General features: G+C 44.7%; 1 protein-coding gene across 3 annotated transcripts in view; it reads left to right on the plus strand.

Annotated features, from left to right (window-relative positions):
* ZC3H12C (zinc finger CCCH-type containing 12C) overlaps window positions 1-26,158 on the plus strand; it is a 105,765-nt gene that overhangs the window by 18,712 nt on the left and 60,895 nt on the right. The window contains exon 1 of one of the 3 annotated variants that reach the window (XM_083169992.1): window positions 24,592-24,669. The exons of 1 other annotated variant lie outside the window; for it this stretch is intronic. In XM_083169992.1, coding sequence (XP_083026118.1) covers window positions 24,646-24,669 — 24 coding nt within the window. In that variant the 5' untranslated portion in view covers window positions 24,592-24,645. Of the gene's footprint in view, window positions 1-24,591; window positions 24,670-25,194; window positions 25,460-26,158 lie in introns of those variants that run through there. One more of the 3 variants, XM_083169991.1, reaches the window with a different exon arrangement.

Consider the following 26,158-nt stretch of genomic DNA (forward strand, 5'->3'; position numbering starts at 1 on the left):
GCTCCTGCAATACAGGATCCAGCCACAGGGGTATAACAGGGACAGTACTATAGTTCCTTTCAGGTGCTGATAAACTGGACAGGACAGTCATGAGTTCCAGCAAATAGATGAAGCCAAAGTCATGTAGCAAACAAGTGCCTATGGGTGATGCCAGTATAGCACAATGTCATACAGTCCACGACTCACCCTCTGAGGCCTGCTGGCTTCTGTGTAGTAATACTGTAGTCTGTGTTAGTTACTGTGGTAGCAGGGTGACCTCTCACTGCTGGGGTTCTGTATGCAGCTGCAATAAAGATGGGTATGTGCTTGCCTGGATAAGCACTATCTCTGCTGAAGCTATAGACTGTCTTATACAGGGCTGCAGTTGTAAGAGAAGTCTCATTGCTCCCCTTTGGTGCCCACACAAGCCTCTGCTTCTGCTGCTCCCAGTTTCTGTACCTGATGCTGCACTTCAGTCTCTGGGACTTGACTCACACCTCTTGCATCCTCTGTTGCAACTTTTCACAGCTCAGGGTCCAAGACTTGCTCCAAATACAGCTTTTAGCACTGCCTGGTACTCTCTTCCCAGCTCCTCAGAGCAGCAGCATGCTTCCTCCTCACACAGACTTCCTGTCCCAGCACACTCTCCTTCCAGTGCCCTTGCCCCTGCAGGCAATGCTGGGTCCTAAAGCCCTCCTTGACAACACATTGCAGTAAGAGGCTGCCAGAGAGTTAACCCCTGATGTGAACACTAACCCTTTCAATCTCTGAATAACTGTGTGGGGGTACCACATCCTACCCCACTTAAAAGGTTGCATGTCCTCATGCAAGGATATGAGTTGTCAAAGTTCCGCATTCAGATGGTAGCTCTTGAGGAAGTTGTGGTCTGACAGTGTCTTGCAGGTTCTGTTGCATATATCTACTTGGTTCTTCTGGATTGGCCATACTTTTAATTAGCTCATTTTGTGATTGGGCATGAGAATACTGTTGACTGCATCCAAGTGGTCTCCAATTATTGTATCCTGACACATTTTCTGCCTCTTTCAGATACATATTATCTTTCTGGGATTGGTATTTTTGACTGTAGTGATGCGTAGGACCTCTGCGACGTGGGTAGCTCCAATAACACTTTCTTTTTGCTGCATATCTGCTGCCTTGAACTGGAACACCACCAGGACCAGTGACATTTTCTGCCTGGAGACCTTTTTCTCCTTCGATGACATCAAATTCTACATTCTCCCCAGTCTTGAGGCTTTGATAATATTTTCTTGGGTTGTTCTTCTGGATAGCTGTGTAATGAACAAAAATATCCTGCTTTGTGTCAACACAATTGATGAATCCGTATCCACGTTGCATGTGAAACCAGACAACTTTTCCCCAGATTTTGTTTGTGCGGACTGGAGGATCATTATCTAATATGGCAGATATCTCATCTGCACCTATATGGCATTGTCTGCCATAGCAAGCCTGCCATTCTTCAGGACCTGGAACTACGCCTCCTTTTCTCCCCGAGGCTTGGCTTTGAGGTGGCTCCCACCGGTCACTAGGCATTATCCTCCTTCTTGTTCTCCACCTTTGTTTCCTATGACTAGGTATTTTGGACTTTGATATGTTGCACATCTCTTTTCTCATCTCAGCCATCCACACCATCAAATCTTCCAGCTGCCTTTCAAGTATCTGTAGAGGATCTGTGGATGGCATCTGCACACTCTGCAATATGGTGACCTTCCCCTTTAGCGTTGGATTAGGGTTTGAGTGATTATCTCCAAGTGGATGTGTATAGTTATGAAATTTTGGCATGTTCAGAGAGTCCATGTCCCGATCTGTGACAGTGCCTATCACCTTGATTGCTGCTTCTTTGAAGTCACGAAAGGTTTGTTTTGGGAGTTGCATCCTCAGCATTCGCAAATGGGTCCGGGTCCCTTCTCCATTAGCCCCTTCAATGAGCTGGGTTACTAATGCTTCATCTGTATTCTTGACCTCTTCTGCATCTATGGCCTGTATTGCATGCAAGGCTTCTTGTAGAGTTAGGGCATATTCGCGAAGGGATTCTCCCGGTCTTTGTTTACAAGCATAAAATTTCATTTTTAGTTCCAATAACTTCTGCATCTCAAATGTGATGGCCAATTTTGTCAGTACTTGGTCCACGTTTTGCTTCTCTTTCAATGGCCATGACGTAACTTCCCGCAGTGCCAATCCTTTTAATTGTCCTATTAATATCTCTACTTGCTGTTGGTTGCTCAAGGGAAACAGAAGAAACATTGAGTTCATACCGGTTTTGAATTTGGTAAAAGAGGTCCCTTCATTGCAATGAACATCTCCGCTGTACATTGGGAGCCATGGTGCCCCGAAGTGATAAATTAGTGTAATTGGGTTCATTTGCGCCATTGCTGGGCTTGCCGTTCCTGCTTTGCTGCCAGATGGCTCTACTGATGCGGGTTGATCTGTTGACATCCACCCTTGAGTTTTCAATCTCCTTACTTTGGACTCTGAATCCTGTTCGTGACGCCAAGTGTGACACCCACAAGTGGTATGAAATGGCAGCTGTGTGGCTTTACCTCATTACCTGGGTTTCCGGGCCTGGTTCAGATTCTCTCCACTCTTCAGAGAGGTAAGGAAGATCAGTTGAGACAAGGGATATGTTAAACAGTTTCCTCCGCAGAGAACATGTTTATTATAGACAATTGCAATTTGGTGAATACTGATTATTGGATGCTACAAGCAAGCTGTTCACTAAAATAGGAACCAATTCAATTATTTGCTAATACTGTAAATATTCAAAAATTACTTTGCATTTTATGTGAAAACTATTATCATATGAGCAATACTCTACAACACAATATATGATTAAATATAGAATAACATTTAACTGTGCACAGTATGAATTGGTGTTAAGCGCCGCATTCCTGCATCCAGGAACAGTGTCCCTAAGTCTTCATCGTATGATTACGTTGGGGCCCAATTACGTAGGTGCATTTTAAACATAAAAGAATCCTTTGCAAACGGCTTGGAGAACTGCTGTCTATAACAATAAATGGCTCCTGCAATACAGGATCCAGCCACAGGGGTATAACAGGGACAGTACTATAGTTCCTTTCAGGTGCTGATAAACTGGACAGGACAGTCATGAGTTCCAGCAAATAGATGAAGCCAAAGTCATGTAGCAAACAAGTGCCTATGGGTGATGCCAGTATAGCACAATGTCATACAGTCCACGACTCACCCTCTGAGGCCTGCTGGCTTCTGTGTAGTAATACTGTAGTCTGTGTTAGTTACTGTGGTAGCAGGGTGACCTCTCACTGCTGGGGTTCTGTATGCAGCTGCAATAAAGATGGGTATGTGCTTGCCTGGATAAGCACTATCTCTGCTGAAGCTATAGACTGTCTTATACAGGGCTGCAGTTGTAAGAGAAGTCTCATTGCTCCCCTTTGGTGCCCACACAAGCCTCTGCTTCTGCTGCTCCCAGTTTCTGTACCTGATGCTGCACTTCAGTCTCTGGGACTTGACTCACACCTCTTGCATCCTCTGTTGCAACTTTTCACAGCTCAGGGTCCAAGACTTGCTCCAAATACAGCTTTTAGCACTGCCTGGTACTCTCTTCCCAGCTCCTCAGAGCAGCAGCATGCTTCCTCCTCACACAGACTTCCTGTCCCAGCACACTCTCCTTCCAGTGCCCTTGCCCCTGCAGGCAATGCTGGGTCCTAAAGCCCTCCTTGACAACACATTGCAGTAAGAGGCTGCCAGAGAGTTAACCCCTGATGTGAACACTAACCCTTTCAATCTCTGAATAACTGTGTGGGGGTACCACATTTATATACAGCAGCTGATTTGCTTAGTGTCCTATAAGATTATGTAATATTTAATGTCCGCAATGTACGCTTTATAATCCCACCGCGCATTGAAAAAGAGAACCATGACCCAAAAAGAAAATCATGCAATGTAAGGCCATTAACAAAGGAAAGGTGGTCTAATTTTATCGCATTCAGTTTTCTGAAACCTAGTGACCGAGATTCTTGTATCGATTAATGACTTTCCCACAATGCACTTGCAGTTATTTTTAAGCTCAGGCTTAAATATAGGCCAATACTTGTATACCGAATGTTTTCAGCCAATTAGCACTAATAGCACAAATGCTTACTCCGGCTATATTTACATAATTAACAATGGTTTCCTATTTTAGCAGACAGAAATAAAGCTAGACTATTTATCTGTGTTTCCGTGGCAGCTGAAATAGATTTATTGCAAGACTAATTCAGTAAATGTTGAAAAGGGTCAGTAAATGGTGGTTTTGCTGTATAATGTCATTATGTAGGTCAGTGGGCTGCATTATTCAGTATTTTACCCAGTGACTTTCATAAGGATCTGTTTTCTTAAAACATGCTCTGAGCTCATGTATGTTTTATGAGCAGTACTTACAGACCAGGGACCTTATTCTGGTTTACTCGCTCCCCCGCGCGTTCGCAGGGGAGCGAGGTCCCAAAAGCCTGGAATTGCATGATTTTTCTGCATTGATTAATGCGATTTTATGCTACTGCCTTTAACTTGATGTCAGATATTATGTACAAATTCCACAGTTTTGCAATTTTGTTTATTTATTTAGTTGAATAGAGTGTCTGACTGCAATGCCACAGGTGATGGGTTATGTCAGCATTTAGAAATATAATAAAGGACAGTGTGACTGAATGACAAAGAGCTTTCATGTTGTATAGGCAGTGATGCAAGTAAGGGGGTACGGCGCGGTACAACGTACCTTTAAGAAATTTGTTGCAGGCACGCCGTACCACTTGCCCCCCGACCTGATGCCAAGTCTAATTATAACATGGTGACGTTTTCTAGTCCCCGCCGCGGCCTGCCCCCTTAGTGTTATGATTTCGTGCTGTGTGCAGCTGGAAGCTACCGCTGATTTTGCCTGTTACACTGACAGGCATCAGCGGCACTGACAGCATGAAGAGTGGGTTGCCCGGCTCTTCCCTAAGCAGAAGCCAACCCCCCGGCCATTCACGGTTCCCAATTTCCTGTCCCCTGATACCACAGCCATTTCAGCCAATCCCCCGCATCCCTGCCAGCAGCTGTGCCTAAGTAACACAGCAGGAAGTTGGGGGACAGCAGCAGCAGCCCGGCTAGAGGCTCCATGACCTGGCAGCAGCACTGCAGTGACTGTTACTCGCAGCACCAGTCGTAAGGTGGCCTTCAGTATGTATATATGTATGTATGTATGGGGGAATGTATATATGTATGGAGTTGGGATATGTATTGTATATTTGTATGGGGGTGGGATGGGATGGTTCCTTACTTTTCTCTATACAGCATATAACATGCCAGTTAGGGGCTAATTGGCTGTCACTTTCTCTCCACTTTATCACGCAGTTATTTTCAACCTTTTAAAACCCGCAGCACACCAAACAATATTTTAAAATTGCCAAGGCTACCACCCCCCACAGGAAAAATCACAATGGCCCTCACAGGAAAAAAACAAACCCACAGGCCCCCATATGAAAAAAACAATCACACTGGTCCCCACAGGGAACAAAAAATCCACTAATAATGATTAGCGGATGACAAGAGGAGGTGCCAGAAGCCAAATCTGGACCCACTGACATCAAAAAAGGGTGGTCCCATATTCCCAGGATACAGAGACAGGATTGGAACAGGAAGAGACCAGTGAATACCGGTTGAACTGGTGGGGGTGACTGTAAAACCAGTGTGGCCAGGGGGGTTGGAGTTCTATTTCACACGGGATGTTGCTACGGGCAACTCTTCATTTTTAAAATATACAGCAGGAAAAAAAGTAGTGGGAAGAGAATCTGTATTTTTTGTTATTTGGTTTAAATGGATTATTTAATTTTAGAAAAAAAGTTTCATGACAACTGATAACTTTTTTGACAACTATGTAATTACTGGGCTCCGGTCCCTCATTACACTCTAGTCTAGAACTTTGTACATCACAAGGAGAGGGCTGATTTTCCACATTGCGCTATTTTCAGGCACATTTAGAACATCTTGTTTTGAGAACAAGGCAAGCTCCACTTTACGTTCATCGCATTGCACAAAACGACATACATAGAACCCATCAGAATATTTTTAGCAACATGAATAATGGTTATTTTGATGTTAGTATAAAAGTGACATGTACTTTCTTTATGCCAGACAATACGCAGTATTCTTACTGTGCTTATACAGATATATTCCCCAGTATCAAGTATACAGTACCTCTCATACAATGTTTTTACTGCACTTAGTATAATGATGGTGTTTTAAAATACTGATTCAATGTGAACAGCAACGAGCCTTGCAGCGATTATACTGAGAGTACACACAAAACTATGGATCAGGTCTCCATTGCATGACTTGTAACGATGAGTTTTTCATGTTTTTTTTTTAAAAGGTGTTTTTCATACTTTACTATCTTGTGTCGACCAAATGCAAGTCAACCTATTTTATGTGTTGACCTAGTAACTGTCGATCTATAGTGGTCGTCCTAATGACTGTCAACCTAAGTTCTGTCGACGCTATGACCTATACCCGTTTAACACCACCAGGATTTCTGGACAGTGCTGAAGCCATGGATCCCATGTTCAAATTCTTTTTCTATGTTTTAGCGGGTTTGGTGGATTTTGTTGGCATTAATTATATCAACATGAAAATGACAACATGGTTGGAATGTCAACCATGATCGATCCAACTGTCATCTAGGTCCAGCGGTGCCGATGACTTCCTCCGACACTTCCTGTGGTAAGTATCCCCTAAGTGAATGGAATCTCCCCTCCCATTAGCAAACCCTCATCTACCATAGCCTAACCCGAAAGGGGTGCACACATGAGTTGAAGGATGGGCAACTTTGACTAAGTGATTTAGTCAAAATCACCCAGTCGCTGCTGGAAATAAGCTGGCGCCCATCCCCAGCTGCAGCCCATGTGTACAGCCAAATAGACACTGCAGCATCTAGTCAAAATATTCTTGACTGCAGTGTCTACTTGGCCAGGTGATGGCGACGCCGCGGGGCTACGCATTGCTATCGTCCGCTGTGGACACACAGGGCGATTCAGGGAACCCGTCAAAGCGATTTTGTCTTAAAGGTGCATACACATGGTGAAATTTTGACTATGCGATTTCCCTTGAACTCCATGGAGACCAGAAACCACCGATGTGGTCTATACACACTGTGAGATTTTGACTATACTAGAACACAAGATTATTAATGTTATCATTTATTTAACAAATTAGAGTACAAGGCAAATTTGGGCAAGTACAGAACATGGTACATAAAGACAATTCCATCAGGGGACAGGACATTGATGGAATTATCAGGGTGGCATAGATATATTCTGAGAATTCTCACGACCCGGTTCATTTCAACTGGGCGCATTTACATCAATCCTCGGTTTTGTGCGCTCCCGTGCAAAACCCTGGGATATTTAGGCTGGTGTAAAATGGGTCTTAGAAGTTCCTCTCTTATGCGGTGGGTATAAGTGCCGTTACTAGTAATGCTTTGTCTGTGCTGCTGCAATCCATGCCTAATACTCCAAATCAGGCCCATAATATTTTGGGGTTAATTATAGTTTTTATAGTATTGTTTTATCCTGTTGGCCGTTTTTTTTTTTTTTGTTTCTTTTAGATTTATTTTTATGGCCGTTTTCTACTCTATCCAATTTTTTTGCAAAATTTCTTACTATTGGATCCAATACATCCAATGCATAATATACCAGCTAATGTTGAAAACTACACTCCTGAAGAAGATTCATTCGAAACGCATTGAGTGTTGACTGTGGACATCCCCAGGATCTAAGGCTGAACACTGGTCGTTAAGGTGCATATCGGTGGATCCCTTCCTCTAGTTCCGGACTGGATGTTGGACCCCTGGTTGTAAGACCCATCTTCCATCTGACTGTGAGCTGTTTTTGCCTGGTGGACTGTCATACATGCTATTTTAAAAGTCTTTACCTAGTAAGTGCGGACTGTCATTAAATTCCTTTTTTAAATCAAGGATAATTTGCACTATATTTCTCCCTATCACACCCTCTTACATATCCTGTGAGATTGGGTGGTTATCATTTCAGGTCTACAAAAAGCCTGCTGATTTGAGACCTCCATTTAAAGGAAAAAACCTTTGAAAACAAATGGTGATATCTATATTTAATATAAGGTTATACACAGAGCGCTGTATGTGAAACACTTCTTGTTGCTGTTGGTAAATGTTGTTAACTAAAAAATTTAAAGAGTTTGGTGATACTGTAAATCACTTTTTCAAAAAGTTGTCTTGTAGTTGTCCGAGTCACAACGGCCGATTCCCATGTGCAATTTTTTCTTATAGTGTGTTTTGCTTTGCCGTGGCTGGAATTGTGGGTACTTTATTAGTTACAGTATTACAATCTAATACCGACAGTTGGTACATTTACTTAATTCACTAAACTAACACTGGTGCTTTCACGCTGAAGAAGTCGGTGGATGTGACTGAGTAATCTTGACTTGCTCTGCGTTTTCCTTACAGATGTTGTAATGCGCTTACCATTATCTGATGCCAGTGACTAATCTAAGCTGAATGTCACAGCAGGCAGTGATTAGCTTTTTAGGATCACGGCCCTTTATTTTCTGTGTGTAAAGACGTTTAAACCGGTGCTGCAGATCAGAACACCTGCTGTTCACGTCACTATCTCCCTGCAGCCGTTCTGATCAAATACATATTCTAAATTTGCTTCTCCTCTTCCTAAGTTGATGCAAGTTTCCATATGAAGCGCACACACCATTAATAATGAGTGCAAGCCCCTGACAAAGTCTTATCCTTTACAGAGTATGCAAATTATCTTCTTTTAACATCGAGTATCGTTTCACTTATGTGGGCACCCCTTCACCACCTCTGGTGTTTCACCCAAATACTTTGTTGCCTGTCTAGCTAAGAACTGTACAGATATTATATATTTTGCATTCTATTGAAATTATGTTTTTCAATGTTTATTGAACATGAACCAGAATGAGCATGGTGTCAGGGCTAGGGGATCTGGTGTTCCCGGCTGTGGTGGTAATGACCCAGTGGAGGCTTCTTGGAACTTGAAACCGGAGAGCTTGATGTAATGACGGTGAATGTATTGACACTGGACACTGAGGGCTAGGGAAAGTGTTGGCGGTAAATCTTTACAGAGACGCGGAGTCTAAAACCACCGGTGGTCTTCTCCAGTGACCTCCGCAAGGGGATATGGGTTTCGCTGCAGTTGATGGGCAGGTTGTGGGCCTCGGTCGGTCTGGGAACAGATGGTTCAGGAATCGGTTTGGGAATCTGGGTCCTGTGCCTTGACCTGGCAGCCGGTAATAACTCAGGAAGCTGTAATTGGTATTAGCAGAGTATCAGGCAGATGATAGGTGAGCCAGAGATAAGCAGCAGCAGCAGCAGTACAAGGTAACGCTGGGGTCAGCCTCTGGGATCTCTCACAGAGGGCGAGATGTACTAAGCCCTAAAAAGTGATAAAATGGAGAGTGAAAAGCCACCAACCAATCAGCTCCTACCTGTCATTTTCAAACACAGCCTGAGACATGGCAGGTAGGAGCTGATTGGCTGGTGGTTTATCACTTTTCATTTTATCACTTTTCAAGTTTAGTACATCTGGCCCAGAATGAAGACAATTGTTTAAGGCCCTGAGCTGTTCTAAACTGACTCCTTTTTGACCCCCTCAGTGGCAGTTGATTGAAGGGCTGTCATGTGACTGCAGGTTGGGCTGGAATTGGACAGTAAGGCCCAGACATGTCACGATGTACCTGAGTCCCATGACACACACTGGGCTCTGGGGATTGGAGTGCACAGGTCAGCTGACTCCGGGTGTCACGGTGGCACCCATACAGCCGCACGCCGGGTGTTGCATGTCAGACCGCACGCTGGTCCACAGCAATGAGGTGACACTGGGACATCATGCCAGCCCACAACTCTGCCAGCAGCACCAGCCACTGATCTGCGACAGGGTACTGACCAACGCGTGGGTAAGAAGCGCGTGCAAGTGGCGTGTTTCCTGAAACATGGAGTACAGAAATTAAAAAGGGTTAGGGGTACAGGGCATAATGGGGAAATCCGACAAGACAATCAAATACAGTCAATGTTTCGAGCATCAGCACACAGTGGACCAAATATATGAAGCCTTAACAGGTTATAAAGTGGATGGGAGAGTCCTGAAATGGTTTCAGAAGATGACAGGCAATTCTACTTAATGCAGGGTTGGAAGGTCCACACAAGCATTAAGTTGACAATGGGAAGGTTGAAAGACAAAATGTGAGTTTTTTTCACGTTTTCTTTTTTTCTGTCGACATGTGCCGACAGATGGTATTTGATACCGTACCATCCACTAGGGCGTGGAGGGAGAATATAATAGTGTGCTGACTGCAGCAAGGCACCGTGCCCGAATCTAGGGGACGCGGTAGACTGATATGGTGTCCATCTTGACTTGTTTGATGTGTCGACCAATGCACTGTCAACCTTTAGTGGTCGACATAATGTAATTTGACCTTCATAGTGTCGACCCATACACCTATGATTTAATTAGTAAAGACCTTTACAGACCGCTAATATGCAATAATTATGAGGCTAATTAGGTCAGCAACCAGGTGACCCACGTTCTACAACTTTCTGAGTCAATGACCAAAAATATTCGGGATAGTTTGTAGGATATAGTAGGACAAGTCACTCTCACCCATGAGAAAGCTCAGACCTCCTTGATACATTACATACATACAGAATCACGGCATGTTTTGGGTGTTTCTCTGGGCGCGGCCTCGCACCACTGCGAAAATGGGCATATACAAGGGGAGTTGACAAAAAGTGGTGGGTGGTGGCTTCGCATGACTGCATGTGTGCGACCACCACGGATTGTACGAATCAACCAGAGTAAGGTCCTAGATGTAAATTGGGGTGGGTTGAAGTGTATTGCGCTGCTGATTTAAAGAATTAGTTGTAACACACTGATTGGCTGAGTAAAAATCAATGCTGGACACACTGTGTTATATTTTTAAATTTTATATAGGAAAATAGAAAATTAGCAATACATATACATACATTTAATGCCTAGATATGGAAATAAAAATAAAAACAAGAATATAAAAAACAATGTTAAAATATCTCCGTCTTGAAAAAGTTCCCACCTGACCTAGGGGACGAAACGCGTTGACGTCACTGCACACCTGAACTGGTGATCCACGATAGCAGACCTTAGCTTGTTTCTCAGGAGAAGTACACCCGCTCCACGCTGCCGGCAATTTAGCCGCTTCACGCCGACTGTGATTCCACTGAAGCGCAGATCCACCTGCCGGCTCACCGCTGACCCCGTGTTCCAGCTTCAGCTGAAGTGCAGCATATTCCCCCCGCTGCCGGCCATCAGCTGCTCCAACCAGCCGCTCTCCACGCTACAACAGGGGAGCAGGACTCCTACACTAAACGGAGAATCCGATCTACCACCTAAATCACTCCTTTACTGCTGCGGTCAGTGCGGTGAATCCGTACGTAATCGCATGCAGGCTACACCGGCCTAGTGCCGAGAGGAGTTTCAGGTACACCAGCAAGGGAGCAACCAATCTCCAAATACCTGAACCTGATCGCTGGAGGAAATTTCCCCCTCCCTTCATCTTCCCCTACAAAATCAGCACGAAGCAAGTGTTACTAGAAAGGGTGAGCATACCATCTATATCTGTGACTGCATCTCAATATTTGCAAATTCACATAATTGATATATTCTATACAATGAATTATATACGATCTGGATCATTTCCTTCCTGATATCAGTGCAATTGACTGCATCACTATATTGAAACAAGCTATTGTTGAAGGTCTGCCAGTAACGGCACAAAATCATTTGTATCTATTTACTGGGATCCCAATTCATGAGATATTTTAACATTGTTTTTTATATTCTTGTTTTTATTTTTATTTCCATATCTAGGCATTAAATGTATGTATATGTATTGCTAATTTTCTATTTTCCTATATAAAATTTAAAAATATAACACAGTGTGTCCAATCAGCAGCGCAATACACTTCAACCCACCCCAATTTTCTCTTGTTTGTGTGAGTCGAGACAGGCTCACAGAAGTGCATGCTGCAGCTGTATAAAATTTGAAAATATATAAAAGAATTTGTCTGAATACATTTTTAAAAGCACTGCTAAGCGCCAGGAAGTGCGTCTCAGGGTAATCCGATTTTGGGCCACCTTGATACACACCCACTCCCCCAACTTTAAGGTCCTAGATGTGACTGGCTTTGATGTCCTTGGCTATTTTGAAATGTAAGCATTTATTTTTAGATCTTTACAAATAACATAGCGGTGTTTTATTTCCTATCACCTTGGGGGTTATTCTGGTTGATTTGCAAGGCTGTGAATTTGCAGCCTTGTGAGTCCACCAAACCCTGGCCGCCACCCATTCGCAAGGGCGATTCACTTGCAGGGCCTGCCAATGGATGTTACACATTCGCAGCCTTGGGGGATCCTTCAACATCATTCGATGGTCGGTGAACATCAAATGATGGCGAAGGCGCACGCATATAAAAGTGACTCTCAAGTCACTTATATATGCATGGAGGTTCAGGAGGAAGTGGCTGCCCGCTCCCCCGCACCAGCATCATCTACCCATTACCATGAGAACGCCCAGCTTTCTCATGGCAATGCCCATGAAATGCTGGACATTCCCATATGCAAATGAGCCGGCCCACCACCTCATGCCCCTCTCCGGCCCCGCCCGCACACTTGCGTGCATGCACCCAGCGTATGCACATGCACAGAAATGACCCTGCGCATGTGCATATGCAACCATCAACGCCCTTGCGGAGATGCTGGTGTCCAAAAGGGCCATCTGCTCAGATGAGGAGTGTGGTACGGGTGGGAATCCTGCTGTGCCACCCCCAGCAAGTAGCACCCCAGGTACCCATTGGCTCCATTCTCCACCAATAAAATAAGTTACTGGATTCTTCATAGAGATGAGCAGTTTGGTTTTGCCAAAAACCGAACACATCTGAACTCTGGGGTCTCAGCTTAGGTTAAGTTGGGCTTGGATCTCACATGTTTTTGATAGCTTGTGTGTCCCTCCCTTTGGATTTAGGATGCCCTTTCACACTGGGAATGAAATAATAAAACATTTATTTAAAGCGCATTGAGTCTTGTTGGAGCGCTATATATATAAAATTATTATTGGATGCGGATAACTTCCTGGCAGACGGGATGCCGACAGTAAGAATACTTACACCGGCATTACGTCTTGCGTACATAAGACCGGTGCCAGAAACCTGACATTGATGAGGGAATCCTGATTGCCAACAGTTGACAGGCCAGGGGGTCGGGGTAGAGGGTGCTGCTTACATTTAGGCAATAGTGAGGGACACAGGGTTATGCTGAAGCAGGGCAAGGGGAGTTAGGGTTAAGCTGTGGGAAGGGTTACGCACAATTTTAGCAGGGTGCTTAACAGATATGGGGAAATTTACTAAGATAAGAGTTCTATTTCAGATGGGATGTTGCTATGGGCAACCACCCACCATACACTGATATATCTGCGGGCCCCCACCCCCTATGCTGGAACATAAACTGGAAGCGCCCTGTGCCCATTACTGGCCTGGGAAATTTCTGGGAAGCAGTCCTATATCTGCAGCCTGCGCTCTATCAAACTGCCATTCTCCCTCACCTTGCGCTCTAACACACTGACGCTCTACCTCACCCCACGGCCTACATTTTATAATATTGATGAAATCCCTCACCGTGTGGCCTGACCTTTATCACACTGACCCAATCCCTAAACCTGCAGCCTGCACTCTATCACAATGACGCCCTCCCTCGCCCTGCAGCCTGCGTTCTATCACACTGATGCACTACCTCACCCTGCGGCCTGCGTTCTATCACACTGAGGCAATACCTCACCCTGCACCCTTCGTTCTATCACACTGACGCAATACCTCACCCTGCACATTGCGTTCTCTAACACTGAAGAAAATCCCTCACCCTGTGGCCTGCGCTTTATCACACTGACGCAATCCCTCACCCTGCGGCCTGCGTTCTATCACACTGATGCAATCACTCACCCTTCAGCCTGCGTTCTATCACACTGACTCGCTTCCTAACCCTGCGGCTTGCCTTCCATCACACAAACGGCCTCCCTAACCGAGTGGCCTGCGCTCTAGAACACTGACGCACTTCCTAACTCCCCCAACCGCAGCCCAATTCTGACCCTCTTCGCTAGTGCGCCTAACACTCATACCCTGCGGCTTAACCCGCCCCCCCCCCCCCCTCAGCCTAACCCTATAAACACACACACACATCACTCCTACCTTTGAAGTAGCAGTGCAGAGTCTGGCTGGGCCAGGAAATGCAGAAGATTCTCCTCTCCCTGCAGACAGTCAGCAGCAGCTGCCTGTCACCTCTAGCTCCACCCCCAGAGTCCAGTGTAGCCCTGCCCCCAAGCCGAGTCCCGCGAAGCTCAGCCACCATGCAGCCCCGTGTGTGTAACAGCTCCTTCCTCCGTTCAGCTGACAGGGGACTGGGAGGGAAGGGAATGAAGATGCATCATAGTTAAGGTACTGAGCGGCGGGGGGGGGCTTGCTTTGGGGCCCCCAGATTGGCGGGGCCCGGGACGGCTGACCCCCTTGACCCCCCTGTCGCCGGGCCTGAGCCCCGCCCCCATTGCCGTAATTGCCGTGGTTTGCGGCTCTTTGGGGAGGAAGGGCTAAAATGGTACAATTTATTCTGTATACAGTGCAATTATTTTGCTGTATGATCTCAGAGGGCCTAATATATTACCATTTGCAACGGGGCGAATTTGGCCCCATTCCAATGGTGGGGGGTTTGCGCATACGCATTCCTGCGCATGTGTAAACCCCAGCAATGAACTGCATGCACCAGAATACCCTGCCAACTGCAGCCCACCAGATCGGACAGCGTCTACCGCAGTCATTTTTTAATATATATTTTATATGGAGAGGTCTGGCCACACCTCTGCTGCATTGACTACATCCCCTCCCTTTACAGAGGCCTGGAGGCAGGCCCGGCTCTACCATTAGGCATTTGCCTAGGGCGCCAGGATCTGGGGGGCGCCATCAAGTCTGCCTATCATAAAAATTCAAGGATATCTATGAGGATCCTTGTTGTAATTAATGCAGGTGGTTGCTGTGGAACTTCTAAGACCTCTCCTCCATACTTTCCCTTGAGGCATACTTTCCTACTTTGCTTCCCCCTCTTCCTTGTACTCTGTTGTGGGTGGTAAATGGGAGGGTGCTAGGGGCCTCCAGGGAAAGCAGAGGACTTGCCCGCCTTCCCCTGGGGCTTGGAGGACCACCCGGTTTTTGAAAGCCTCCCAGACATTCCGGAATGTTAGGCAAGTATGCCTTAAGGGGTTGGAAATTGGTTATTGGTGGCAGCATGGGGTGGGCAGTAGGTTGAAGTTTTGCCTAGGGTGCTGAGAAGCCTTACACCGGCCCTGCCGGAGGAGCTGTCGGTATCCCTGCTTATGCGCATCTCTGGATCAGGCCTACTGACACCACACTCGCTGATGTTTTTACTAGTGTCTGGCTATGCTGCACCTCCTTCTTAAGATGGCCATACGTCAGGAAGAACTGCATGTGACCTGTTCATATGCAGGTCATGGAGTGGTCGAACCAGCAATCGTATCTGCTTACAACCACAGTGAGAGCTGATGGATCAGATGTGCAGCACGTCTGATGTGCGGGACAATTCCGAAGGGTCGTGTAACGGATCATGTGCACATCGTGTGCTCATAGTGCGTAATGTCATTATGATGTGCACATCATCTGTTGCACGACCCAACGGAATCATGCGTCTGTGTCCAATATCGCTCCGGGGTATGGGGGCCTTTACAAATGTAAGTTAAGTGCATAGGAGAAGCCTACAGTGACCTCCAATGCATGGAGATTATAGTTGGTAATAGAATTTTGCACAGCGCCCCATTGAGGGGGGGTGTCATGCACCCAAAGGGAGTGTCTAGTTCCATACAAGAAGAGATTGTGAACGTGGCACCTAGAAGCGTGGGTGTGTACTGCTACATCTGAGAATAATTTTTTTAAACGACTTATATCCAAATGTAGATGAGCCCCAAAGCCGTTAGTAAGCGCTACTATACTTGGTAAAGAAAATTCACTGATAGACGTCAGAGATTGTTAGTCTGTTGTGCTTTACACGTGGTTCCTTGTAAATGGCCACAAGTCATGCATGTAGCCATAGGGATCAATGGGGCAGATGTATTAAGCTTTCACAAGAGATAAATGCAAGGGTGATAAGGAGAGATAAACATCCAGCCAATCACCTGCCAACTGCCATGTTACAGGCTGTGTTTGAAAAAAGTCAGTAAGGAGCTGATTGGCTGGACGTTTATCTCTTCTTATCACCCTTGCATTTATCTCTTGTTAAGGCTTAATACATCTGCCCCAATGTGTTCAAATGCATGTGAAATGTTTGGGTTTGACATGTGTTTATACACACATGCAAAATAATGTCATTGGCTACGAGGCCATATAGATTACTTTTTACAGTTTCCGTAGATTTATGTGCTTGGTGTTTTGAATTATTTACATCGCTGCTATTTACAGCACTGTTCTGCAACCTTGACATTATTAGCGGTTCATAACTTTTCCTGTTTAGAAATAGCTTCTTAGTAACTATGCATTCTAGAGATAGAGAAGCAGACACTGGTGGGGGGATATAACCAGCAGAAATTATAGCAAGGGCAGAAGTACTGAATATTGTAGATCATAGCTGAAACTATTCATTAGAAAAAAAATACATTTGTTAGGCCAAGCCCCTCCCATTAACCCCACCACTGCCTCCCCGGGTCCGGGCAGCGCCGCTGAACTGTCAATCAGCCGCTGCCTGGCCCGGCACCCCATCCCTGCCCCCGGCAGCTGGCTTGTCATAAGCAGACGCCTGAGATAGGAAAGCAGGCGCCTCAATAGGAAAGCCGGAGGGTAGGGGGAGAAGGAGGCGCGGCGTAAGAGGGAGCCAGGCAGCGCTGAAGCTGCCTGAGTTTAGAGATTAACTCAGCAGCTCTAAACAGTGGCAATCCCGAGAATTTTCCGGGCTTGCCAGACTGGGCACTGAGGCACAGCCCGGAAAATTCACGGGATTGCCACTGAAGGGGTTAACACTCAAAACCATCCATTTCTAGTTTATATGGGGAACCTTCGGCCCTCCAGCTGTTGTTGAACTACACATCCCAGTATGCCCTGCAACATTTTTAGCATGGGCAAATAGCAAAACTGTAGCAGGGCAAGCTGGGATGTGCAGTTCAACAACAGCTGGAGGGCCTAAGGTTCCCCATCCCTGATTTATAGAGCTGACCTTTGCGGTGTGTGGACTTCCAGGATTATGGCCCAAGGGTTGTTCTTTGTATATGTGAGCCATTGGGGAAATTGGGAGGGATCTTATTGGAACCAAAAAAGATGAATAGAACTGCGCAATATCGAGTTTAAATTTCAATATTTATATGACATTAATGTTAATGGCATAAATTACTAAATAATCTAAAACAACACATACAACATGTACAAAATAAAGAGAATAAAGCACAACCGGTTGTGACTTCAATAAGTTCTAAAAATAAGTAAAAAGTGCCTATATGGGCATATATTGGTAAAAACAACATGCACTATCTTTGTAGATTTTAGCTGTATTTGATTAGTGGTTAGATATATTGCATTAGTTCATAACGGCTTACTGGTAGGCTGTCCTGTATCACATATGTGACTCCATTAATTGTTAGTACTGGAAACAGTTTGTTGTTAGTAACTTTTATTAGTAGATGGGGTATGTGGTTGCAGATTTAATACTGTCCAGTATTTTTGTCTGGCCAGACATGTAGCAGAGGTACCTTACAGATAACACCTTCTCCTCAGGTCTCCCAGTAGCTGGTGCCGATTGACCCTTTAGACGCAACTATAGAGTAGGCTTCTGAGAAGTGTGTGATATTCAATCAATAAGGTATCCCTCTTGTGCATTTGCTAAGAATGCTCCTTAAACGCGTTTCCCCGCCTTCTTATTATTGTCAGTGACTTCTTCAGGGAGAGAAAGTAGCTACTTTCTAAGCAACCACTACCGCTTGCTCTCCACAGCGGCCATGTTTCACAACAGATCCCATCCCGACTGGCGCCGTCAGCCCTGCAGATAACACAGAAAAGAGAGGACACATACATATAACTTATAAGCAGTAACAATAATACCACACCACAATATAAATCACATATAAAACATACATCTTATACCGCAGAACATTAGGTGACAGAATTCCAGTTAATCTTATCGTTTAACCCTTTCGGGAAAATAGTATTAAATCTGAAGATCTATCCACATTCCGCAAGAAGCAGACGGTTTGCCCTATCACCACCACGTTCGGAATCTCTAACATGATCAATAATAAAGTACTTAAGTGAGGATGTTCTGTGTTATCTGCAGGGCTGACGACGCCAGTCCGGATGGGATCTGTTGTAAAACATGACCGCTGTGGAGCGCAAGCGGTAGTGGTTGCTTAGCAACACCACCGATAGCTGTGCACGGAAGTGTGATGCTTGCAGTCCCGATTGCATTATATATATATATATATATATATATATATATATATATATATATATATATATATATATAGTAGGTTTGAGTCCTGGCACTTGCTGTAGAGATACAGCGAGAATATGCAGATAGAATTTCTGCTGGCACTCCTGAGGTTTTTCAATTAAGTATACAGTGATCAAATGAATAACACCAACACTGGAAAGTGTGACGACGTTTCGGGCTGTGTGCCCTTTATCAAGACATGGTGAGAAAATGGTACAGTACTTACATTTATAGTGAATTCAAACAGTGCAGCAACTCGTGTGCACCCATCACCTGCCCCTCAGTCGGCGTGGTGCTGATGACGTCAGGCTCTCACTGGCAGTCAGCAGACTGGAGCCGTCAGGGGGTGTGCGCCAATCGTGTTCAGAGGTTACCATGGTAACCACAATAAATGTGGGGATCTGTGTTGCGGCTGAAGTGACCACATGTGGGACAGCGGGTGGGACAGCGGGGGGTGGCAGTTGGGAGACCCCCCAATCTAATAGAATAGACGCTGTGCGCATGAGGTTGCGGCTAATTAGCATAAGCCGTGCCCTCATTTGCATACGCCCCACCCCTTTTTGGGCGCTCGCGCTGCGTGTCCCTATTTCATCGGCACAGAAGTTGGGAGGTATGCAAGCTGGTAATTAAATAAGAAATTTTAAATGAAAAAAAAAAAGGATCATTACCCTGTCTGTTTGAAACACGTTTTTGTGCACAGAGGAAGAGGTGGTGAACTGGAAAGCTGTCTCTCTTCTTCACATAAATCAGCCTTATCACAACTCACTGCAGTGCAAAAATACTAGCAAAGGGCTGCGTGTGGGAGAGGAGACGTCCTGTGACGTGTCAGTGCTATCTCCCTCACTACTACCCTTTCGGGGTGAATTGCATTATGGGATTTGTAGTTTATATTTAACTGCTCATCGTCTGAGCAGTAAAATATGAACTACAAATCCCATAATCCATTGTTCCTGCTTCTCTGCCTGCCGGCCAGGTTCCTCCTCTGTCGTCTGACAAAGTGACAGCTGAATTCCGGCAGCCGCGCACCCGTCGTAATGGTCGGCCAGCCCTTCATGTGCGCTGCCACTAGGTCGCGGGCCCCATTTCTGTCCGGGGCCTGGGACTCAAGTACCCCCAGACCCCCCTATTGGCGGTTCTGGCAGTAATATGCTGCAGTAGAACAGGTAGATTCAATTTTATAGTGTGTTATTTTATGATCACCTAGTTCACAATGTGTATATATATCCCACGACGAAACGCGTTGGGGCGTGTCTTCCTGACGTGTCCAATCACTGTTGCTGATTCCCGTCTGTTCGCCTTGTGCCGTGCTGAGAACGCCGCTGCCGCCGCTGCTCCATCTGGGTCGGAGAGTCTGGAGTCCCCAGGTCCCGGTCCTTCAGCGTGCTGTGCCTCGAGCTGTGTCACCGTTGATCTACCACTGGTCGGAAGTTGCTGGAGTCCCCAGATCCCGTGCCAAACGTCTCCTATATGTGAGAACACTGCTGCCGCTTACATCTCGGTCGGAGTTGCCTGGAATCCCCAGATCCCGTACCTATTAGCGTGCTATACTGTCGGTGATTATTCTCATGCTGGCTTGATTTATTTGATATATTTGAGCTTACATGCAGATTTTTTAAGTAAAAACTCAAGACTTTGCTCATGTGTGCGCTCCTTCTTCCCTTTGTTTACATATATATATATATATATATATATATATATATATATACATACATACACACCTTACCCTTGTTTAGGGCTGAAGAATTTAACGTTTGCTGTGCAATGATGCCTCTTGGATGTTGGAGGAGCAAGGCATATATAAGTTGCAGTTGAGTGCAAAGTTCCGGTGAATACCCAACTAGGGTGGAATAGTTACTCTGTTCAATGGGCCAAGTCCCTCTGGAATGATCCATGTATTGGCAAGTTTCACTCGCAGGCAAGGCAGTGTGGAAACAGGCTCAACTGAGGAAGTTGTTAGCTTACAACACCAAAACGCATAACTATTCCTACCTAAATTGGGTATTCACCAGAACTTAACTTTGCACTCCTGTGTGTGTGTGTGTATACTGTATATACTCGAGTATAAGTCGACCCGATTATAAGCCGAGGCACCTAATTTTACAACAAAAAACTGGGAAAACTTATTGACTCAAGTGGGACCCTCACTCGAGTATAAGCCGAGGGGGGATTTTTCAGCATAAAAAATGGTCTGAAAAAGTAGGCTTATACTCGAGTATATATGGTATATATATATATATATATATATATATATATATATATATATATATATGTTGGTGCGGCCCGGCACTCACCGCTATGACTCAGCTGCCCTGGTGCCCTTCCACATATTGGTGTAGAGAATTAAGAAAAAGGCTGGCACTCCGGGGTCTTTCAAACTGTGCTGTATTTTTAGCAATCAAACGACCAACGTTTTGGGGGTGGTCCCCCTTTGTCAAGGTGCGTGGTGATAACAAAGAAAACATAACTGGTGCTTACCTTATAAAGGGTGAGTGTAAGGAGCGTGTCCCGCCGTTTGCCGCTCGCCCGCCGCCGGCTGGTCTGATTACCGGAAGTGTCTGGGTAGGAAGCCCGTCTGCTTCCGGCCTATGGAACGCTGTGGAACGCAAACATTGTAGTAGTCACGGCTACTGAAGTGTAACTGTGTGCTGTGTTCCCGGCGGCTGGTGATTGGCTGCGGCAAGTCACGATCCCTATTGAAAACAAAACACGATATAAACAGTTCATATATAGTGGACATTGCATGTGGCAAAAGTGTTTTCTGTGAGTGACCTGTTTAAGTGACATGACTTATAAAAGAGTGGCCCGAAAAGGCGTGTATTAAAAAGTTTTAAGATGCGCTGCAATATGCCTGCGCAATGTAAGGACCTCAGTGGCTGTGTTTAACGTGACTGGTCCCTGAGGCTATAAAGTTCCAGAGAGAACATTGGGGCAAATGTATTAAGCCTCAGGGGCAAACGCAGGATTTTCAGAAGGGGGTTTCCAGAGGGGCGGAGCAAAGCACGGAGATGGACACTTAGGTGACCCAGTATATGCTGGGTCAGTTAAAGTATTATAGATAGACCAATTGTATATCAATAATAATAATAAATATATATATATATATATATATATATACACACATACATACATACAGGGGTTTTAACAGCAGTGTAGACCCCTGGGCATAGCAATGTATTGGGGCCCCTACCTATCCTCCAGCGGTAGGGGTGGGGGAAGCTTTGATGTCCCGCGGGTGGCAGGGGGTATTATATCAACCACTCAGCATGTAGGGCCTGGATCAGTAATTTCCACTAATTACCCTTTTACTGCACAGATGGTGGGAGATGAGGTGGGAGAAGGGGGCATTGGGTTGAATGAAGGGGCCCTGATACATAACTTCCAGGGTGGTAGAGGGTGTTTAATACGCAGAGGAGTGGTGTACAGTGGAGAGGACTTATTATTCATAATTTTCTGGTGGGAGGACAGCTTGCTTGACTAAAGATGTCTCCAGTTTCCAAAAATAGATTTCTTAGATTTTAATGGAATTGAAAACTAGAGAATCCCACCTACCAAATGGTATTGGGGACTAGGGGATCAGGGTTCAGGAAGCAGAGTAATCTGCCAACGAGAATATAAAACTACATACCAGGTGTGTTGAGCTGGAGCAGTAACCAGCTGCTGGAAGGCTGATATCTCTGGTTCTGGGAAGAGTAGAGACAAGCTTCTAGTATCCATCAAAGGGGGAGAGTCCCAGCTTTTGGAATATACCCTCAGAAAAACTCTAAGTCAGACAGAACCTGAAATATCTGACTGGGAACAGCAATTAACAGGCTTGGATGGGGACCACTGCTTTGATGTCAGATATCTCCGGTTCCCAAGGGCCGATTTTCAAAATTCTTGTACCCATGGAAAGAGGGGACTCTCAGCTTTCAGATTAGGGCCCTTAGACTCCTGGGGGGGGGGGTTCTGGGTACTCAGAAACCCCCCTGCGTGCGCTACTGAGCCTGGAGAAGAGATAAACTGGAGATAAAGTGAAAGGAGATAAAGCACCAGCCAATCAACTGTGTTTGAAAATGACAGTTGGGAGTTGATTGGCTGGTGCTTTATCTCCTTTCACTTTATCTCCACTCTATCTCCAGTTTATCTCTTCTCCAAGCTTAATACATCTGCCCTATTGTGTGTGATCCTGTTTTATCATGTCCATGGGGGCTTAGATGAATAGGTGCCTGTGTACCCACCATATATATGTTCTGCATGGTGTAATTTATTTTTTTTCAAAATTCATCAGCGTTGATGAAACGCTGATGAATTTTGAAAAAATTGAATAAATGTTCATTTGTTTTTACAAATTATTGATTTATTTGAATCTAAAAGCATTGGTATAGTGATATAGCGCACCTCTATTCTGTGTTTTTATGTTTTCTTCCTGTATTCTAACAGCAAGGTGCCCCTTTTTTATACCTGTTAAAACCCCAGAAATCTGAATTTACTGTCTATGCGATATGCTTTTATTACCTATGGGCGATTTCTGTTTTTAAATTGCCAATTCGAGCTCAAATTGTTATTTGATGTTATTATGATTCAATTGTTTATACTCAGATACATGTTTATGTTTTATATATCGCCGTGAAACTCAGCGCTGCTTTTCCACCTTTATACCTAGTGGTAAAATAGTATATTAATAAATCCTTCTAAAAACATTCCAAAATAAATTCCCAAAACAGACCGCCATAGATATTTAACAAAACAAGGTTACGGTTGATGGTACAGATGGAGCGTCCCTTATCCGGACGGGCACTACATCTGTATATGTACAACCATGAGAAAAAACGACCATCGGGATTAGTATGTTTAACAAAAAGTTCTGAACCGGTACCTTGAAGTTTCAGCCGCCAGGTGGGACACTTAGGTGCAGGTCCAATAAAAACCATTACATTAGAATTGCATAATTTTGGCACTGTCCCCCTCCCATCCACAACATTTCACTGCGGCTGTGTGTGTGTATACAGTGTATGTTTATAAGCATGTGTGTGTATAATGTATTGTCACATATACTTTGTGTAGGTATATATACTGTGCGGCATGCCGGCCCAGCTCAAAGCGGCGATCACAAGGAATATTTTTATATTGATTTATTTTTTTTAAAAATTGTTCCATATGAAGCAAACGCTAATTGTATCATATACTCAATATACTCAAACAAGAGGACCCCTTACACTTAAAGGGCCAGATACTCTAAGCTAAAGTGATAAAATGGAGAGTGATAAACAACCAGCCAATCAGTTCCTACCTGCCATGTCACAGACTGTGTTTGAAAAACATCACACAGGAGCTGATTGGTTGGTTGTTTATCACTTTCCATTTTATCACTTTTGAAGCTTAAGGGGTCAGTGTAAGGGGTCATCTTGTTTGAATGTATTGTGTATATGATACAATTAGCGTTTTATCAATTTTGAAGCTTAGTGCATCTGGCCCTTATAATGTGGTGCCAACTACGGTAATGCGGCATTAGCGCTTCTGGCCAACATTCAACTTTTTATAAAAAAATAAATTAAAAAAATGATTTTGAGATCTGTAAAAGGAGCGCAGCCACAATCTCCACCCCGGTATTAGTGATGTGTGTTCTTGGTCCGGCCCCATCACGGGACCTACCGATAAAACTTTTTTGCCACAAAATTATTTATCTTTTGTTTTCTGGATTCGATAACAATGAGGGAACGTGAGGCCTGTCCAGTGCCAGGTGCTTTTTGTTGGCAGCTTGTTTGCTAATGACTCCGGCTCTCACAGAGCAGCTGCCTTGCTGCCTCCTTTGTATGGCCCATTGTTGCAGCACGCCCCTCGTTAATGCACACGCTGCCCGGGGCAGACCCTCGGAATACAATCAACTTAGAGAGCTCCAAAAGCCTGACACACAGAACTGGGGAGGTTTGCTTTGCATCTGCCTGGCCCAGTCATTGTGAGGCTGCTGGCCTACCATTGGCTGCCTGTCTGCTTGGGACTGCGTTCAGTACAGACACTGCTCTCCCATCTGTCCCATTCTTCATTGTTCACCCTGCTTGCCTGGGATCGTGCAGCTTACACTGTGTTGTGGATTTGGCTGCTAAAACTGCTCTGCAAACCAATGTCTGTGTGTTCCTCAACTAAAGTGAGTATAATGTGGCTTATCTGCAATACATATACAGATGTTCCCTTACGAAACTGGCTTTTTTTGTGACATACAACAATTGCATGATAAGGAATAACATAGAGTTCTATCAAATGCTAGCTGGTGGAACAGTGTTCTATAGAATGATGTGGTAGGGAATATAGATTGTAAGCTCCACTGGGACAGGGACTGATGTGGATGGTCATATAATCTCTGTACAGCGCTGCGGAATATGTGTGCGCTATATAAATAACTGGTAATAAATAATAATAAAAATAGATTGTGACACAGTGGCAGTGTTAACGATACAATTAGCATTTTATCAATTTTGAAGCTTTGAAGCTGTATCGTACGCTGAGCAGAACAAGTTAGTTGCAGTGTTATTGGTACTGCCAGGAGTGTGCTGTGCATTTATTGTTGTGTGTGTGCTTGCCATTGCTGATTGGCTGCTGACTGTATTGATGGGGCTGGTGCTGTCCTGTACATTCAGCTCATTAGATGTGAGAGCAGGTGCTGCTGAGGCTGCTGTGCAGTGGTTATCCCAGCTCCTTACACGACTCAGGGGCAGTATTTAACAACAGCTGGCGGCACAATGACTTGGTTATAGCTGGGCTGTATTTGTGGAAGGGATTACACTCTGCAGAATCCGGTGGATGCTCGCATGGTGAGCGAAAGTGCACGGCACACAGGGATCTGCAGCGTGTGAGCAGGACGCAGATGTCGGGATGCTATGCTGTTACCGTGTGGCTGTGTCACAGGAGTAAAAGAGGCGACAGGCTGTGCAAAGACTGTAAGTTCCATGGGCAAGCGGTAATCACTGTGCATGGGCTTGTACAGTGAATGTACAGTGATTGTGCATATATATATTATATATATATATATGTTTGTATATATATATATATATATATGTATATAAATATATATGAAATATTTGTGCTTGTGTTAAATGCTTTAAAATATGTGTGCATATATATATATATATATATATAATTGTTATTATTGTTATCCTTATTATTATTATTATTATTATTATTATTATTATTATTATTATTATTATTATTATTATTATTATATAATTTTATGGTTATCTACACATTTCATTGACAGTTATCTGATCTGCTTTGTGGTTCCACAGTGATTCCACCTAATGTTGCACATCCCTGTTTTCCCGATGGATGGTGCCTTGAGAACTGCAAGTCGCTGACTAGTGGACTATCTCCAGCTGTGTGTGTACATAGATGTAGGTAGATAGGCATTTGTGTGGACAGGGACAGTACGAGTAGGAGTGATTAGTGGGGGGAGGGGGGGGGGGGGGAATACCCAATGAAAAGTCCCACTTGCTATTCTGTGCTTAGGCTTGTGCCGGGGAGTACGCCAGAACTCTCAGAGGTCTTTGTAGCCCCCTGGCTGTGGAAGCAGGTGCACGAAGGGTTAAAAGAAAGGCAGCATCCCATACCACATGCCCTATTATTTGAACATATGCATTAGG

This window comes from Crinia signifera, chromosome 2, assembly GCF_055691185.1.
Source record: "Crinia signifera chromosome 2, ASM5569118v1, whole genome shotgun sequence".
Classification (NCBI taxonomy): Eukaryota; Metazoa; Chordata; class Amphibia; order Anura; family Myobatrachidae; genus Crinia; species Crinia signifera.